Raw genomic sequence first — 13,624 nt, forward strand, 5'->3', positions numbered from 1 at the left:
ATGCATAAGGCAAAACCGATCTCCAAGAAATATGTATAGCTGATGTGCGTATCCATGCTACAGCCTTTTCTGCTTAGCTGTATTTTTATTAGCTGAAAATATTTAGAAGTGGTCTCTCTTCTGTTAGTTCAGAAGAATTGAAACATTCCTATACTTAATAAATCTTAGTAGGAAAAAGTGGCTCACATGCTAGAGCACTGCGGACTACCAACGCCTACCCACGGCCTCACGGGCTTTTTGCTAGTCAGCATCTTTCTTGGGATTGAGTTACTTACGGGAAAGGACTTTCAGTTAGAATCTTTCATTTGATCCAAGAATTTAGCTTAGTCTACTTTATTAATTACACATTTAAATTGCATTTAAATCGTAAGGCTCTCTACATTTAGCCACAGGACGTAGAAGTCACCTGTTCTGCCATGAATGTAAAATGAGGGAATTTTTCAACAGACTTAAATCAACGATGGGAACTTGAAACTCAGAGCTCCTGATACAAGGAGAAATGTGTGCAGAGATGAACCTTCTGTCCAGCATCTGCCACTGGGAATATACTCATGCACAATGGGGAGGGAATCAACACGTTTCTTTTCATAGGACACCAAGGTGAACACTGAAGCAACCAGATTGCTAAAATAACTCATCAAAAGTGAAAAATCAGGTTTAATCTGGAAAAGGAAGGGTGGCACCTTTTGAAGGCAGATCAGTTGCAACTTACCTCTCTTCTGAGTTTCGGGGGGATTGATTGTTGTGGTTGCTGTTTCCAATAAAATTCCTAATTTCTGTGAAGTAAGAGTCTTCCTTGTCATCTAGGATTGCCCCTGTGCTTTCCAGTTCTGAGTGAGGTGAAGATGTTGCAGTACCTTAAAGCAAAACAGAGGACTTCTGTTGTTGCCCTTTTACTTTTTCTATATTTAACCATTTAAATCAAACAAATTGAAACGATGGTTAAAATGGGTGAGCGACAGAAAAGTTGGTCATAGTGGTCTATCAGCTGTAAAACCGGTAATTAGAAGGGAAGTAGTATTATCCAAGGGTGAAGGTGGTTTCCAGCCCAACTGACTGCTTGCATGCTGGGTGCCATTTCCATGGTTAATAATTGCTTTTGCCAAGTATCTATTTCAACATCTCCCTCCTGTTCCCTTGTGACTCCAAGACTGTCAGTCAATAACTGTGTTAGACCAATGGCTGAACTGAGCAACTTTAGCTACTAATTATGCAGATTTGCTTAAAATATGGAGCAGTCATTGACATAATCACCCAGGTTAATTAGCACTGAGAGACCAGTGACAGACGTCTTTCTCTGCGCATCGGAGGAAAGACAGCTCTGCATTCACTGCAGGTACCTGGTTATTGCCAGTGGAGCAAAACGTAGACTGAAAAGACTGCAGACAGGGTTTTTATTAAACCCTGCAGATACCTAAACCAGACCAATGATATCTACTACCTGCCGCTGCCTTTGCTGCTGCTGTGCGGTGACCGATTTGCTTTGGGGCTTGGGAGGCACCATTACCTCCATAATAGCTAGCACTTTTCAGCTCCTGACAGTGGGAATATTTTAGAGGGTGCCAAGAAAATCTTTTAGAGTGTCCCCTGAGACTCTAAATCTAGGACTCCTATTGAAAGCCAAGTGATTGCAGAGATGGGATTAAACCAATTTTCCCAGTCTGTACTCAAAATGCTATGGTTGGCTTAATTAAAACCAAAAGAAAAGACATCATCCAGTGGTATTAAGTTATACAAGGGTAGAGTTTATGCTGGGATTTTCGAAGCACTTTAAATGTCAGCAGAGCTTAGGCACTTACATATTTTCCAAAAACCCACTCATTGGAGCAGACTGGGCAGAGCAACATGTGCCTACTGACACTCAGTAGTATTGGAAGTGAATGTGAAATCCCAGCATACGAACGCTGGCGGTACACAGGGCACGCTGGGGAAGGAAAAGGCATACATACCAGACATGTTCCCGTTCTCGTGCTTTTTTAGATGTCTGTCAAGATTGGTTTGTTGACCAAAACACCTGTCACACAAGTGACACTTGAATGGCTTCTCTTTATTGTGGATGTTACGGACATGTCTCTGCAGGTTAGAAGATATGCTAAAGGACCTGTCACAGTATTTGCATCTGAAAAAAACAAAAATAGGTGGGTAGAAAAGGCTTTATTAGTAGCAGGAAATGTAAGACTTGTCCTAAGAGACATGAAGCACCTCCCGGGCTCAGCCTCAGTACCCAACTGCAGTTCCTTGGTCCCTATTGAAGCAAAACCCTCCCTGAAATAAAGACAAAGTTTTCGCTGACTAACTGGAGAGCCATGCTCTTGGAATGGAGACGTCACTTCTACGGTGTGTTTTTTAGCTTTAATCCACATTAGGCTTTGTAATTTAAATACTGCCTTTAGGAATAAGCATAATATTTCAGAGTTAATGGCATCAAATTAGCTAGGGTAATTGATTTCCATGTTTTTAAAACTGTTGCATGCAAAGTTGGGAAGTTTGAAAACAGTAGAGCAATAACTCTATTGTTTCATGTGCTGCCAATACAATACAATTAAACACTTTTGGAAAAAACATGAAACAGATCTCTTCTAATGCTCAAATAAGGTAAAAAGGGCTATTTCTTTTCCTATTCTAAACTATACTGTGTGATTAAATCTTTTCTTGAGGAATTAGCTTGCTCGATTGCTAATCCCAGAGGAAATTTGGTTATCTTGCAAAAACCAGCAATAAACAATCCCAACCTTTAATACTGTGCCAATGTGAGTAGTTTAGTCTATCACTCTGGTACCAGAGGCATCAATTTTCATACTCTGTAGCGATTTGGAGTCCCTAAAGCCTTTACTGTATTGCTCTTTAAGCCATTACTAAGTCATACTATAACTATTCCAAATTCTCTGGCTGGCGACTAGCCAACAGTCTTCACCACTTTAGTTTTTCAATCTTTTATTTCTCCCGTGCTTCTCTTACGCTTGTCAATGATGTCAATTTTTTTTAGTGCTGAAATGGTCCATTATGCTACTAATTGCTCGTGGCTTTTATGTAGTGGATGAGCATAACATGCATCAAGACCTTTCTTCAATAAAATTAGATGTGAATTTCATTTCCCAAAGAGACTAGAGGCAAAAAACATATTGTTTCCTCACAAACAATGAGCTTACTCTACTCTTTACAGCTCGTAAAATGCAGAAATTGGTGCATTTGTTTTACTGGAACATGAAGTGGCTTCTTTCCAGTTGGTTTAGTCTTTCATTTTCAATAAGGTGAAGCTTCTATACACATTTCTGCATGTGACTGTCCTGGATACAATATCACATACATATTCTTATCAACAAGAGAGTACACCCACATGGGGTTTGGTTAAGCAGACCTCAGAAAGGATCCAGATAAGGCAGGAAACAAATAAATACAGTAACGCCTTTGCAACCAGGACCTTTCAGAAATCAGATGATTGACAAAACACCCAACTTTAGGCTGCAAGTAACACCACAGAGCTCTTAGAAAAAAAACATTTCTTGCAAGGGAAAATATGACCATGAGCCCTACTGAAAGCCACTTCAACCATGCCGGTTCAGATGTGCCAGCTATCCTGCAAGGCAAAGGCAGGACTTGCGGATGGTGCCTGGGCAGCTGCCTAAGCCAAAAGAATTTCACTAACTAGGACCAAAACCTTCCCCCATCTCTGCAGCAGCAACGCTGAATATCAGCATCGAATGCAAAAAGCCCTGTTTGAGACCAAAACGCAACGGTGGTCGCACTGCTAAGGGGTGAGTGTTGGAGCTGGCCGAGCACGGCTGTTGAGCACTCGGTCCCTCGCTTTAGTCACTTGCCCACACCACAGACAGGGGTACGGGGTCACAGTACCTATAGGGCTGCTCTCCAGTATGCGTCCTCAGGTGACGTGTTAGGTTTGCAGATCTCGGGAAAATCTTGCCACAGTATCTGCGATAAGAAAAGGTTTGATAAGACAATGCAACCTTCAATGGCTTCGTCCTGATTTGAGCTGCCCCGGACGCATAGCCCAAATTGAATCATTAATATATGGTACTATTGGGATCGCGTCGGTGGAACAACAGTTCAATAAAATCACTCAGGAAATGTGATTCAGACACATACACAAGAATGGGACTGGAACTGCTGGCACTGGCCAGCTTTTCCTGTGCAAGGGATGTATGAAAACATACCAGTTTTAAAGATCACCCAAACTTTCTAAGCTCACTAGGTGATTATCTGTCACATTTGGATTTGGAATCAAGGGAATCTGTTATTAAAGCCTTGGATTTCTGCCTCCATGTAAGCAAATTTCAAACCTTTCAACCAATTCTACGTGTCAGCAAATGTGACATCATTCTGTGCATTGAATAGGATCAGAGCAGACAAGACTCAAAGACCTAATCCATCAAGGTATGTTTCTATAACAACATGTCTTGAAAGAAGGTGACATGTTTTCAAAAAGATCAGATAAACTGATATGCCAGTGTCAAACGCCTGCGCATTCTGGAGACAATATAGAGACCTAAATAATGCAATTTAAAAACCATTCTCCAAACTCAAGAATATGTCACAGGAACAATAACAGCAAAACAATAATAATACGGTGAGTCCTCTCCCCTGATTTAAGTAACATATTAATATTCAGTTTATAATTGGCCCAGTTCTATTAATGACACTCAGCCCATTTTTGCATGGGGACAGAGCACACACAGCGCTCTCTTAAGTGAATGAGGGTGGTGGTTGCTCCATGTGATGACTTTGAAGATTGCATCCCTCCACTTTTAACATCCCATTTATTTTTCACAACGTGATGTATAAGCCTTCAAAATACCCACACAGCTAATTCTACTCTCCTCGACAAAGCTCCTATTCATTTTGGTTGCACGTACAATGACTATCTTCATTGTATTTTTTTTTTAAGTCTGTACACATAAGTCCTAATAAGTCATGTATTTTATCACCGATCCCTTTGGATATTAAAACCAGAAGCCTGAGAAAAAACACGTCTGTAGTTTATGATCAAAAAAATCAATAATGAAAGCACGCTTGTGCATATGAAAGTGATGAGAATATTTGGAAAAAAGAGTTGTTTATATAATAGTTTCCACCTCATTTATCAAACCGGTACGATACAGGGCAAACTCTTCGCTTCATAACACCAGCAGTTTAATAAATAAGAACCCCAAAACAAAAAGCTTTCCATGTTTCGTTGGAAACTGTCTGAGCAGGGGGCATTTTGGGAGCCCAGGAGGGCACCGCGGGGCAGTTTTGGGGCTACCTGCAGGTGTAGCGCTCCTTGCCCTTCCGCAGCAGGGTCTCGGGCAGGGCGCTCGGCGGCGCGCGGAAGTTGAACATGGACGGCACCGACTGGATCAGCTCGTTGGCCTCCGGCTTCAGGGCGCTAAAGCTCTCCAGCTTTTCAGCCATGTTTTCTATAGCTGACATCTGCAACAGAAGATAGCACAGAACCCGTCACGGTGAATATTGCTTCAGCCTTCTGCCCTCACTGGAAACCCAAAATACAAACGATATACACTGCCAGGAGGGGAAAAAAAAAAGGGGTGGGGGGAGCAAACGTAGAGTTGCAGCCACAAAAATTATGGGGCACATTAGGCAAGGTGGTGGCCACCATGTTGTCCCACTTGGAATAACGGCCATAGCAGGGTGCTGTTTCTCTGCAAGGCCAACACACAGCAGAACTTCTGTCCTGATTGCTATAACAGAAAGCTGCTTCCATATAAAATCTAAATTAGCCAGTGTTCATTCCTTCTAATTTTTAAGCCTCAGCTTCTATAAAATTCCAGTTTATGCCGTCATGCTCTGTGGGTGTATGCGTATGAATCTATGCATCCCACCTACTGAAACCACTGGCCATTTCTGACTGAGTCAACAGAAAAAACAGAGATCCTAACAAGAACTGAATTCCTACAGGGTTTTTTGGGTTTTTTTAAAGGACTTACAGAGGACAAATATTGCAGAGGACACCTTATGAACACTCTAGTTCAACCAACAGCTGCAACAAGCCAGATCCAGAGAGGCTCCGTCAATGTCCCAGCCACATCCAACCATTCAGTCCAGTCTTCTTGCCCATCACAGTCAAAGACCATAAGATAAATCCGTAAGAAATGAAGCTTTGATGGGTTTGGTGCTACATGTTTACATTACCTTTTAGATGCCTATCCTGTTTTTCTACAATGTCTTAACAGTCCTGCTCTACCTCTAGTTGCTTCTACACCCTATGCACTTTGAAATGCCTCTGCTCTTGGTCAGCTGTCTTAAAGGGCTTTCATTTTCAGGGAGTGGGCATTAAATAATTTCTGGAGAATGGTTTCCTTTAAGGTGTCTGGAACGGACCATGAAAAACTGCTCCAAACCCTCAAACATTGTCACTTGGAGAGTTGCAGACTGCTGCTGAGCCTAATGACAGGTAACCATCTGCCTCTTCCTAACACCCCAAACAAATGAAAACAAAGAAACCCAAGATCTCACCTACAGAGCATAAAAACCACAGTATGAGCCCTGTGCAATACCTTGCTTGTAATGAAGGAGGAAATTATACGAACGATGCTGAACGCTCCTCAGCTGAGCACACCTTTCCAACCCATTCTTCAAAATCCATAAGAGACTGCTCCAGTTGTTGGGATTTAAAATTTTATTTGAATGGGAAGAATTGCACATTTGTTGGGTTTTTTTTAAATTTTATTTTAATGGGCAGAATTGCACATTTGTCTCCTGCAATGACTATTCACGTGCTGGTTAGCTCTGCCTTTGGTTTGGTTTTTTTTTTTTTTTGTTCCCCCCTCTAGCCTGTAGCCTGCCCTCTCATTTCATGCTCAGATTCCTAATGCTGAGGACAAATTGCAATGTACAGGGTACCACTGCCAATTTGCCAAACGTCTTTCATCAAACACGGTGAAAAAAAAAAAAAAAATTCTCAGAGGGAAGTCAAGATACATTTACTTGTCAGGCAACAAATGTGAAAGCATTGGGAGGCAGTAGGGGCTGTAAGCTCTGGGGTTTGATTCATAATCACTCAGCTGCTAAAACATTCTCCACAGATGCAAGTGGACAGCACATTTGTCAATATGAAGGATTTTGACGTGTACTGATCACAGGCGTGAGATATGTAATGATGATGCTGCTGGGAGACAAGGTAATTCTATCTCAGCACTGAGATGTCATTATCAACCCATACAACTCAACATTACCATATATTTCTTTTTATACGACTTCATCTTTTTCTTTAGTTGGAATTGATTCTTAAAGCTTTTACGATAGTCTTTCCACTGCTTTTGATTTCTTCTAATTGTCCCCCGCAAGAATTCATTCTTCTATTTTGTAATTGCAGAAAATAAGTGGTATGAATGAAAAATGACCTTTGGCCTTCGGGCTGATTAGCAGTGACAAGACAGTGCATGGGTTATGATAGCACATATTTATGGTGAAGAATAATAAGGGCATTGAGAAGTATAATAAATGTTTTATTTATGTATATTTAATATTCAAGTCAGTTTCATTATCTAGTGGTTTTAAATCATTTTTGGATCACCATTTCTCATGTACATGGTCCCCTACAGTAATATATTAAAGCAACTATTTTCCCCTTTACATTTAAAATGGCTTAGTCATGCTTATTTTTTTCAGTTCTTACTTCCAGGATTTTGCAGAGGAGAAACTGAGACCAATTCTTCTCTAATGTACAGCGATGCAGATCAGCTCTACCTCCAATACTGCCTCCAGGATTACATCAGTCCCAAAATAGGTATGAAATCAGCATCTAATCTTAAATCCCTCATTCACAGGAAACACAAGCACTTCCAATTATTTTAAAGTATTACTCGCTTTCCAAAAATATGTTTCTCACCATAGGAATGACTATTGTGTTTGTGCCCTTTTTTTTTTTTTTTAAAAAAAAAAAAAGACTGATCCATGTAGTCACCTGGTATGATTTATATTTTTCAAGAAATGCACCAGCAACAAAGGGAAGTGCTCGGCCCCAAGCCTTTGCTGTGAGTCGGCAGCACTCAGCTGCTGTCAGGATAATTACAGCAGTTACTATCTGCTGGAGATAGGGCTCACAGGAACCAAATCAGGGCATTTTCTTAAGAAGTCCTGGAGCGTGCTGGTGCTCGGGACCTTCAGGATGCAATTCCCTATCGCGAGATGGGCACCCGGGCAGCATGGACTTACTACACCCCGTAAAATCCTGCCATCCCAGACACACAACACACTCTCTGTGACTTTATATTCAGGCAGACAGCCCCCGCTCATCAGTCCAATGGCAAAATCTCAACTGGGTAATATGAAATCCAGGGTTTGTCACGCTGAGGACTAACTCAGGCACCAAAGCAGGAATTATAAAACCTGCGACACACGCTGTTGGGAAACCAGGATCCCCGTTTCAAGCAGTGGCTCCAGGGGATGCGCAGGAGGGTGGACAAGGGACAGACCTTCTCCTCAGTGTCTTCTGTCATGCACCAGCAATGAGAGGTTCAAAAGCCTTACTTGGAAGTTGCATCTCGATTATGGTGTTGAACGGCGATTGGCGGCTGCGGCTCCCATTCATTTGGCTAAACCCTTTTTGAATCCATTTATATTTTTGTCAAGGAGAGTTCGCCAATTTAATTAGGTGCATATGAAAAGACACTGGCTTTTGTTCCTTCTAAGCCTTTTGCCTGATAATTCAGCTGGGTGCCCCTCATTTTTTTTTTTTTTTTTTTTGTATTGTTCAAACTAATGAATAACCATTTCTCATTCAGGTTCTGCTCACCATTCATGGTCTCATAGAACTGGGGCACAGCTCCCTCGGGCATTTCTTTTCCAAGCTGAAAAAATCAAAATCTACTTAGTCTCATTTTGTATGGAAGCTGTTCCCTACCTCTGATCATCATTGTTGCACTTTTCTGTGTCTTTTCTAATTCTACTACATCCTTTTTGAGAGGGACTTCAGCTGTATGCAGGACCTGAAAGCAGTGTAACATAATGTTGTTTTCAATTCCTTTCTGCTAAGCACTCAGATGATATTTTCATAAAACTATCGACTTCAAGATCTTTTTCCTGAATGACACAATTTAAGAGTCACACTTTTCCCTCGGTATTACCGCGTACTTACTGACATTGAGTTTTATTGCTATTTTAATCACTGGTGACTCAGCTTTCTGTGACTCTTCAGCAAAATCTTCATAGTCAGCTTTGGATTTAGCTATTCTCAATAAAGAGTCACAAACTCTGCTCTTTGCCTGGTCACCCTTCTTCCTATGTCATACACAGACCTATGCCACAGTTCAGACCCCAGTGACACCCCTAGGTGGGCTCACTGATAATCCTCAATGATTGTAAAAATCACTCATTTATTCTTAGCCTTTTTTCCAAGGATGGGTTTTTTTTTTTTGATTCATTATTAACCCAGGGGATGACTTTCCCTCTTCCACAGTGAAACTCCCTTTTTCAGTGGAAACACAACCAAAGTAGCTCTTACTCCTTCAAAACACCGTTACTGCTGATGGTAAAGCACGACTTGCCTCCATAGGAGCTGTGTTGACCATGGAGATGGTCCCGGTCAGCAATACACCAAACTCCTGGAGCAAGCTGTTAGCAATAGCATCTGTCCTCGGAGGTTTGGTGGGTACTCATGGCCACCTCATCTCTCTGGGGATGGTCCCTGGGGACCACCATGGAGGCAGGCGTGTGGCTTGAGCCGCCGGGCAGCGCTTTCGGGAGGGGTCTGCACCCCGGCCGAGTACCCAAGGGCTGTAGCGGTCCCTGAACGGGGCACGGGGAGGAAGGCACCGCTTGACCCCAAGGATGGGATTAGTGTAATTGCCATGTCCACAGAGAAAGCTCCCTGAGGAGGTAGGAAAGCGGGACGATCCCATTACATATTTTACATACAGCTATTGCCTTATGACAAGTCATGTCTGCTCCTAATCTGAGATCAGTGAATGACAGTATTTTATATAGAACAGTAACTTTTGATTTACATATATAAGAGTTGTTGATTCTATCTGTGTCCAGATGTCTGGAAAAGGAAGCAGCTTTCCCCCACCTCCCTCCTGCTCCCTGAGAGGCTATTAACCTCCTACTGACGCAAACTAATATGCAGTCGCAATTCCCCAGCTCCGACTCAAAAATGCAGACATTACCATAATCGGCTAAACCAAGTATTTATAAACATTTCAACGGGCAAGATATCATCAGCAGGGGCCTTGAATATTTGTCTTAAAATTTATTAACCAACAGAAGAAAAAATGGCATAAATAAAGCAAAGGTTTCTTGTTGCTGCTTTTTAAGAATAACCTGATGATATGAAATGATCTAGCAGACAGTCATGAATTACATGACCTCATGTTTTACAAACACGACTCCTTCATCGCTATTATCACAAAAACAACTGACTTTATGCCTGTAACTCATGGGAAAAAAATTGCTCAAATGTTTGCTTTCTATTTTTACTAGTGTTATTTAGAGAAATCTTGAAAACCCAACTACTAAAGCTCAGGATTTCTTCCTTCCCGGTTCAAGTTATAATGCTTTCTCTAAAAACTATGACTTGTCAATTTGTTGTCTTGAAACTGTGTGTATTTGGACATCCAACCATGGAACTTGGCTGAGCTATATTCACGTTCAAGAGACCTATCACACACGGCTGAACTTTATGAAGCAGTAGCAAGAAACTCCTGCTGATCTGTAGTATAGTTCCAGAATAATTCGATTTGTATTAATGCAGTTGGTGGGGATTTAGCTGATCTAACAGAATGGATCATGTCCTAAAATAAGGCCAGTAAAATAAAAGCTTTGTTAATGCACTCATCAAATGTCTTTTTGCTTGTTTGTAAAATTATTTTAATTATTTACAGTGATTCTCCATAAAGCTATTGCAAATAAAGTCTGAACCTCTTTATAGCAACCTTCTCTTGATGGGACCAGAAGGGGATGAAAGAGTCTACAGACTAAATAAATCATGATCCATTCAAGAAAGGGTGTTGCCCATTGATTTGCACTATAGGGTTCCTGCCAAACAGTGAAAAACAATCTGAAATAATCTTGAAATATATGGCATGTGCAACTGTGAATTGAGATAGAAAGGTTCATGTGACATATTCAAATCTCTCAAGATGAAGATTCATCCATGCATCAGCATCCTGCTCTAGGCACTTTATGTTTTAAATGCCTATTTCTGCTGCAGCTGCTCAAAGCAATAGCATGGCCAGGAGACATGCTCACAAAAAAAAGCAGGATGATGGAAATTTGAGGACCAAGCCAATGTCAAGGAAAGCAGACAGAAGAAACAGACTGCACTGGGTTTTTCAACTTCCCAAATATGCCCAAACAGAGCCACTTTTCTGAGAGCAGAGGATTCAGGGTGCCCGGGCCAAATCAACAAATCCTACCCACAGCCCTTTCATGTGCTACACTGAATTCCCTCTACTGCAAAGAAAATGTTTGGGAACCACCTCTTGTGCTCTCCAAGTCTGGCGTCTAACCCTACCTCCTATCTGTTGAGCTTATTCAGCGTCCATGGGTGCTCACAGGAGTCCTTCGGTGCCTGCTTAGCTCCTTTCATCTGGGGACCCTAGTGCATCTTTTGCAGCTGCATAAACCACCGCTTTTCAGGAAGAAAATGGGACTAAAAGCCACGGGTATGGAAAGCAAAGGTCCATCGCTGCTTTTGGAGCGTGCAGAGGAGAGCAGGGCTAAGTGCCAGTCTGCAGGGGCAGCACCTTTGAGGGCTCCTGCACCGGCCCCGTAAAGAGACGCACGTGGGAAAGAATATGTGAAGATCTCAGATCTCATTTTGTGAAATTCTGACTTCGTCTTGTGAAATTGGTCCATGTCTCACTGCGAGTGATGAGTGAGAGTGAGTCAGGACCCGAGCCGCAGCCGGCTGGCTCCAGCTCTCCCCTCCAAAGCCCGAAGGTTGGGAAAAATCTGGGACAAGTATTTATGGGTTCTGTGTTGCAGCTGAGGAGCCAGCAACGCAAAGGCAAAACACGGTGTTATTTGAGTTGCATCTGCAAAAGAAGTTGCTGTGGCTCTTTTTTTTCATGAACAATTTAGACATATTAAAAATAACATTTTATAAAAATAGAAGAGCAAGCTCAAATTTATCCCATAGTACTAAAAGCACAAAATCTGTTTGCATAAGGGGGACAATATAAGTATACACACAGGACAAATTTGACCCAAACACGGCAAATAAATGGGTGTTTTATTTGTGCTTTAAGTACAGCAATGAGCAATTAAGCTCAAAACTTCAAAGCTACTGAATTTACTAACTCCCACTGAAGTCCATGCGAGATAGAAACGTGAAGTCCTCTGAGGCGCTGTATTTTAATGTTTCGAATGCAGATTAAATATTTATAACTATTGCAATATAACAAGATTTCGGCCTGAAAATTTCACTGCAATCTCTGAAGGAAATGGCTTGGAACAATTTCAGTTAAATATAAACAAAACCTGCATTTTGAAACCCTCGCACAGGTAAAGCTCCCATTGCCTTCACCAAATAAAACCGGCAAGATTAGGTAGGTAAAAATAAAGCCAATTTGACATAAGAGGATATTTATCCGCTACAGCTACAACACTCCGCAGGAAACTGTGGCATGCTCCGTAATTGAGTGGTAAGTTATCTTTCATATTATATTTTTCTTATGCCATTTATTTCACAATGATTAAATCAAAAATATAAGCAATGAACTTACCCAAATTCTTTGATCAGGCAATTGGAACTGGGAGCAAAATTGAAACAAAAACAACACATTATTCCTGCATTGGAACCCTCATTGCAATCAATCTACTAATCAAGATTTTATTTAAAGATACTAAGAAAGATGTTCTTCTGAATGATTTGTTGCATCAGGGTATTCCCTCCCTAAAAATGCAATCCTTGTAATGGCAAATTATTGTGAAATACTGTTAAATGATCTAATTTTCATAGCTTTTGGGCCACTGCCACCGGGAGGAATTTTGCCCAGGCAGGGACAGGGTAAGGACTGCAGGGTTTATGTCTTCAATCTCTACTTCAGAAACCTGTTTTAAAGATCCATCTGTTAGCTGTTGTATTACCCAGTTAAAAATAACTAATGCTTCCTTCATCAGATGGCAAGTTTCAGAAATAAATTCACCTACAGAAACGCAAACTTGTGGGACACAAACAATAATTTTGTTCATATTTTACAAAGATAAACCCTGCCAGCAGAAAATTAGAACTTGTGGTGCAATCCACACCTGTACTTTTACAGGGGTGAAAAGGACTAGAAAGGAAAAACAGCTTTTCTGCAAGCTGTTCCCCAGTCCTCTATAAATACCAAGCCAAATTCTGCCTTTGCAAACAGAGACTCCTTTCCATTAACATCAGCACGAAAGCAGATTTTGGCATTTTCTCTTCTGACAGGACATGCGATGGTGGTTTAGTTGGTTTTTTTTTTTACAATGTATTAAGAGTGCATGTTACACTCATGACCTTTGCATCCATCCATCTCACAACAAGTTAAAGACGTTATCCCTAGCAGCTAGGCAAGTGATAAAACGAAAGCCAGTCTTTATCATGGATTTTTTTTTCTACGGCACAATGAAAAATGCAGAGGAATGGGCAAAAAGGTGTAACGGGCATATTTGTGCGCTCCCGTGCATGCGTTCAGCA

At 41.3% G+C, this 13,624-nt stretch overlaps 1 protein-coding gene across 5 annotated transcripts in view; it reads right to left on the reverse strand.

The window, feature by feature from the left end:
- Window positions 1–13,624, reverse strand: part of MECOM (MDS1 and EVI1 complex locus) — a 193,792-nt gene that overhangs the window by 4,028 nt on the left and 176,140 nt on the right. For 3 of the 5 annotated variants that reach the window (XM_075716656.1, XM_075716657.1, XM_075716653.1), the window contains 4 exons: window positions 5,261–5,427; window positions 3,853–3,930; window positions 1,950–2,119; window positions 713–857 (listed from right to left, as the gene is read on the reverse strand). In XM_075716656.1, the coding sequence (XP_075572771.1) occupies window positions 713–857; window positions 1,950–2,119; window positions 3,853–3,930; window positions 5,261–5,427 (560 nt within the window). Of the gene's footprint in view, window positions 1–712; window positions 858–1,949; window positions 2,120–3,852; window positions 3,931–5,260; window positions 5,428–12,683; window positions 12,711–13,624 lie in introns of all 5 variants that reach the window. The other 2 variants (XM_075716655.1, XM_075716654.1) reach the window with 1 other exon arrangement.

This window comes from Pelecanus crispus, chromosome 9 (assembly GCF_030463565.1).
Source record: "Pelecanus crispus isolate bPelCri1 chromosome 9, bPelCri1.pri, whole genome shotgun sequence".
Lineage (NCBI taxonomy): Eukaryota > Metazoa > Chordata > Aves > Pelecaniformes > Pelecanidae > Pelecanus > Pelecanus crispus.